This window comes from Austrofundulus limnaeus, unplaced genomic scaffold, assembly GCF_001266775.1.
Source record: "Austrofundulus limnaeus strain Quisiro unplaced genomic scaffold, Austrofundulus_limnaeus-1.0 Scaffold234, whole genome shotgun sequence".
Taxonomy (NCBI): Eukaryota; Metazoa; Chordata; class Actinopteri; order Cyprinodontiformes; family Rivulidae; genus Austrofundulus; species Austrofundulus limnaeus.
The window spans coordinates 350,045-354,853 of record NW_013952636.1 but is presented as its reverse complement, the minus strand read 5'-3'; the positions used below and the strand labels follow the sequence as shown (position 1 = coordinate 354,853).

The 4,809-nt window shown below is 42.0% G+C and overlaps 1 protein-coding gene across 3 annotated transcripts in view; it reads right to left on the bottom strand.

Moving 5' to 3' along the window:
• Positions 1 to 4,809, bottom strand: part of LOC106525563 (DENN domain-containing protein 2A) — a 20,957-nt gene that overhangs the window by 3,026 nt on the left and 13,122 nt on the right. For all 3 annotated transcript variants that reach the window (XM_014019853.1, XM_014019851.1, XM_014019854.1), the window contains exons 11-17: positions 4,516 to 4,585; positions 4,171 to 4,248; positions 3,951 to 4,091; positions 1,854 to 2,002; positions 1,133 to 1,310; positions 1,024 to 1,065; positions 830 to 935 (exon numbers count right to left, since the gene is read on the bottom strand). In XM_014019853.1, the coding sequence (XP_013875307.1) occupies positions 830 to 935; positions 1,024 to 1,065; positions 1,133 to 1,310; positions 1,854 to 2,002; positions 3,951 to 4,091; positions 4,171 to 4,248; positions 4,516 to 4,585 (764 nt within the window). The remainder of the gene's footprint in view (positions 1 to 829; positions 936 to 1,023; positions 1,066 to 1,132; positions 1,311 to 1,853; positions 2,003 to 3,950; positions 4,092 to 4,170; positions 4,249 to 4,515; positions 4,586 to 4,809) is intronic.

The following is a 4,809-nucleotide window of genomic DNA, read 5'->3' as shown; positions in this document are numbered from 1 at the left end:
TGTTGCAATGTTTAGCTTTTAGCTATCTTTTTGAAACTTTTAGCTCTTAGAGGCTGTGTTGCAATGTTTAGCTTTTAGCTATCTTTTTGAAACTTTTAGCTCTTAGAGGCTGTGTTGCAATGTTTAGCTTTTAGCTATCTTTTCAATACTTTTAGCTCTTAGAGGCTTTGTTGAAATGTTTAGCTTTTAGCTATCTTTTTCATACTTTTAGCTCTTAGAGCTGTGTTGCAATGTCTAGCTTTTAGCTATCTTTTTCATACTTTTAACTCTTAGAGGCTGTGTTGCAATGTCTAGCTTTTAGCTATCTTTTTCATACTTTTAACTCTTAGAGGCTGTGTTGCAATATTTAGCTTTTAGCTATCTTTTTCATACTTTTAGCTCTTAGAGGCTGTGTTGCAATATTTAGCTTTTAGCTATATTTTTGAAACTTTTAGCTCTTAGAGACTKTGTTGCTGTGTTGCAATATTTAGCTTTTAGCTACCTTTTTGATACTTTTAGCTCTTAGTGGCTGTGTTGCAATATTTAGTTTTTAGGAGTCTTTTTGATACTTTTAGCTCTTAGAGGCTGTGTTGCAATGCTTAGCATTTAGTTATTCTTTTGAAAATTTTAGCTTGTTGTGACTGTGTTTCAATGTTTAGCTTTTTAGCTGTTCTTTTGATACATTAGCTCTTAGTGACTTTTTTGCAACATTTAGCATTTAGCTAGCCTTTCGATATCTTTAGCTCTTTGTGACTTTGCTTCAGTTTCAAACATTTTTGCCATGTTCAGCTGTAACGACTGAATTTCATGAAAATCCTTAATTTTCTCTKGTCAGGGTGTTTCCTCTCACCGCTCGTATCGGCTCCTCGCTCACCGGCGAGCTCTCTCCTCCTCTCCAGGACGTTTTCCAKGGCTGACTGAAGCTTGAAAGGCAGGATGGAGTCCTCGTCGTCTAACTGAAAGTAACAAAACCAAGAAGTGTTTCCAAGAGGGCTAACGCTAGTCCAGTTTTACAAAYCTTTCAGCGCTCATAAAAAAGCTAACCTGTCTGAGAAATCGATTGTTTTCAATGTCCACGACGAGAACCTGCGCAGAGAGAAACACATGAATAACTGAGCTCCTGTTTCCTAAGAGCTGACCGTTAGCGTCTGACCTCCTCCAGGGGCAGCTCCTTCAGCTGAGGCAGGGAGGCCGACAGCAGGCCCACGATGAACGGGGTCGGGGTGCAGACGATATCCAGCATGGCCGACGGCAGCACGGGGATGTAGGTGTGCTGCCACACGAAGGGATAAAGCAGCGCCACCACCGCGTGGCAGATCTGTGAGAGTGTGCTGCGAGAGAGGGAAGAAAGACGAGTGAATTGGTAAAAGTGTTACTGCCTGCCTTTTAGTGGTCCTCAATAAAAAACAGTTGAATATCTCATCTGTGTTCTGTAAGATGGAGTTAAGAGTTTGTTTCCTGTTTAAAAAGTCAGGAACATTGTAGAAAGTGAACTTATTCATTCTCCCCACATGAGGGAACCATCATCTGAATGCAGTCCAAGACTGGATATTCCCTGAAGTAACATTTCCCAGAGAGAGAAGCAGGTCTTCAAGCCTCTTACCGACGTCACTAACATTCCTGTCGTCTTCTGCTGTAGCTTTTTCTGACTCCCTCTCTGCTTTCAGCAGAACAAACAAACTGGTCCGGCAACAACTAAACAGCCTGTCCCAGAAATATGTCTCCGGTGAGATTCCTGAGTCCCTGGGATCCGTTGCATTTATTTTTAAACCCGGACCACCCGCACGTTGCATCATTGGCGTTTTCACCCAGAATCGGACATTTCTATAATTCCATAACAAGAAAGCTAACTGGAGGAAGACGCAGGCCCCAACCTGAGCTTATTGGCGGTGAAGATGACTCGTCTCTCCAGCAGCAGACAGCCAAAAACCCTGAGGAGCAGGCGCAGACTCAGACAGGAGAACAGGCATTCAAAGTCCACGTGCTCCAGGCGAGAGTCGGGGGGCCGACAAAGCTCCATCACCTGGGAAATGAAAGAATATAAGAGATTCTGTTCTCAGTCCACTGAGATGGACTGATGACCTGTACCTGAGGCTTTGAAATTCTTAATTCACTATCAAGTTAATCAAAGACGACTGCAATAAAATAATGAAACAAGAGGTGACACTTCTTAAGGAGACCCTCTGTCTCAAGAGGAGAAATTGAGAACTTAAGCAATGTTTTGAGACTTTGAGAAGGGGGTCTCTGCAGTCACTAAGTGGGAGGTTCACGGAAGTGGAAGGAGTTTGAGAAAGACATGATTGGTTGGATTGACCATTTTGCGTGGGGTTTGAAGAAGCTATAAGGATTTGGTTGGATGAGCACCAGGCAGCTGTGGGGATGTGGGAAAATTTAGGTTGGTCCAAAACGCCAGAAAGACCCTATAAAAAGTGTCCTGATGCATCTCAGTAGTCCAGGTAGAAAAAAATCAAAAAGAAAAAATCAGTAGGTCCTCTGGATGGGTTCTTCTTTAGTGAAACGTTTCGTCTCTCCTCCAAGACTTCTTCAGTCTGATGAGTTTCAGGTGAACTCAGCTTTATAAGCACTGCCTCCACATGGTGGACAATCAGGTTAGTCACATGCAAAGGAGGGCCATCGCCTAACAATAGGCTTGATTAGCTCTATTTAGTCACATGCAAAAGAGGAAGAAGTCTCTTGGAGGAGAGACGAAATGTTTCACTGAAGAAGAACCCATCCAGAGGACCTACTTATTTTTTTCTTTTTGACCCTATAAAAAGGTTACTCACTTTTATTACTATTAGTCATAATTTGGGGCATGGTGCTGACGAAACTTATTGGGGTTTGTTTATCCACTGATTTTTAAAAACACTTCACATAGTTAAGTTTTCTTAGGTGAACAGCAACATATTTTTACAATGTGGTTATTTCTGCTTGAACTGATGATTTTATGTGCAGACTGGGTTGTGGGGACTCTTCATTTTTGATGAAGGTTTCACAGACTCAGGAGGCTTTTAGTTAGATACATGCCTGGTTTAACACTTACAACACATAAAAAGAACCGGGATAGAACATTAGCTGCGAGGACTGAATGTGTGACGTCTTGACTCCATGTAGAAATAGCCTGCTCCTTTAAGACACGGTCATGAGGTGGGGTCAGGACGTGAAGACGATGGTAAATCAATGTGTATTTCCTGCTTCTGGGCACTGATTAGCAGGATGCTGGGGTTTTGCGGAAATAAAACCACCACTAAACAGTCCACAACTGTGTCGAAGGGTTTTTTAATTACTCACACATATCACTCAAACATTCACATATTGTTATTAACTTGTGGTAGATATGAACAGGTAAGTGAGTATAAGAACATGCCTTATATTTTCACAGTGCAAGCCACATAAAATTTGAATGCCGTACATGTGGAGGGACGTGTAGCAGTTCGGCTTGGCGTAAATTAAAATATATAATATATAAATTATATTTACATAATAACTTTATTATTACCATTACTTCATCTTTTAACTTCCCCCACAAGACAAGTCAACCCGACCAATGGTTCTGCCAAACTTCGCCAAACACTAAAGAACTCGATTTTACCAAACTCTGCCCACCCCGAAGAATTTGGCCAATTGCTATTTTGCCAAACTTTGCCTGAACCGAAGAACATTCCCAATCAAACTTTACCCACACCAAAGAACTTATCAAGTTCATATTTTACCAAATTTTGCCCACACCAAAGAACTTGACCAATCAGTTTTTCCAAATTCCGCCCACACTTGAAGAACTCCGCCCACACAGCCAAGAAACCTTCCTATGTACTGCAGTGGCTCCCCACTTGGACTTTTTGGAAACTTCCTTTAGCTAAATGTATCATAGCTGAAAAAAGTAACTTTTTGTGTTATTAAGGGACATTTTTTATCTTTATTTTCTAGGTTTCAGCAGACTTTGTAGATATTTAGTGCCTGATGTCGCTCACCTCGGTGCCAGAGCCAGGGAGAAATGTTTTGATGTTGATTGTTCTGCCCGGAGCTGGAAACTGGGCTTCCATGATCGCTCTCATGAACGGCTGCACCAGAGCGGGAGACAAGGCCCGCCGCCTCTCCACCTCGTCTAACACCTAACACACACATTTATAAACACCATTAATAAATCTGTTAATAAAACTTTAGGAGTGGGAAGTGGAGGCAGAAGGTCACCTTTGAGAACAAGTTGAAGCAGCCGAGGTGACTAACGATGCAATACACCTCAGGCAGACGTCGGCCTTTTCCACTGGGCTGAAAGAGCAACGATAGACGATGCATCTTTACATTGCAGTAAACATATTTGKACACACATCCTCCAGAGATACATGAGCAGGAACATATGAAGCTGTTCACATGCAGCACACAGTTCCCAGTCTCACACACTTCCGCCCAGCCTTTTTTATTTTTTTCCCCACAGGCCAGTTGACGTTTTTGGCATGTTTGTTTATTCAGCCGCCATGTTGGTATTCAGCCACTTCCTGTTCAGTAACAGCACACTTATTTATTCTGCTGGTTTACCAGTAGACGCCGGCAGTACCCGAACCTCCTGCTCCCGTCCTCTCCGGTCAAAACAAAGGAGAACATCTCGCTGCCAAACAGGAGCCACAGAAGTATTAGTCTACATTTTTTTTTAATACAGATGATAAACATGCTTTTAATTCTCATGAACTCATGAGAATTGAGTGCCTGCAGAGGGTTACAGTTTGATATAAACAGGGAAACGACATCTTAAAGGATAGTTTGGAGCGTTTAACTGTTACTGTGTTAAATTTATTAATGTAAAATTTCTGAACAACCTCTCATTAAAATGTT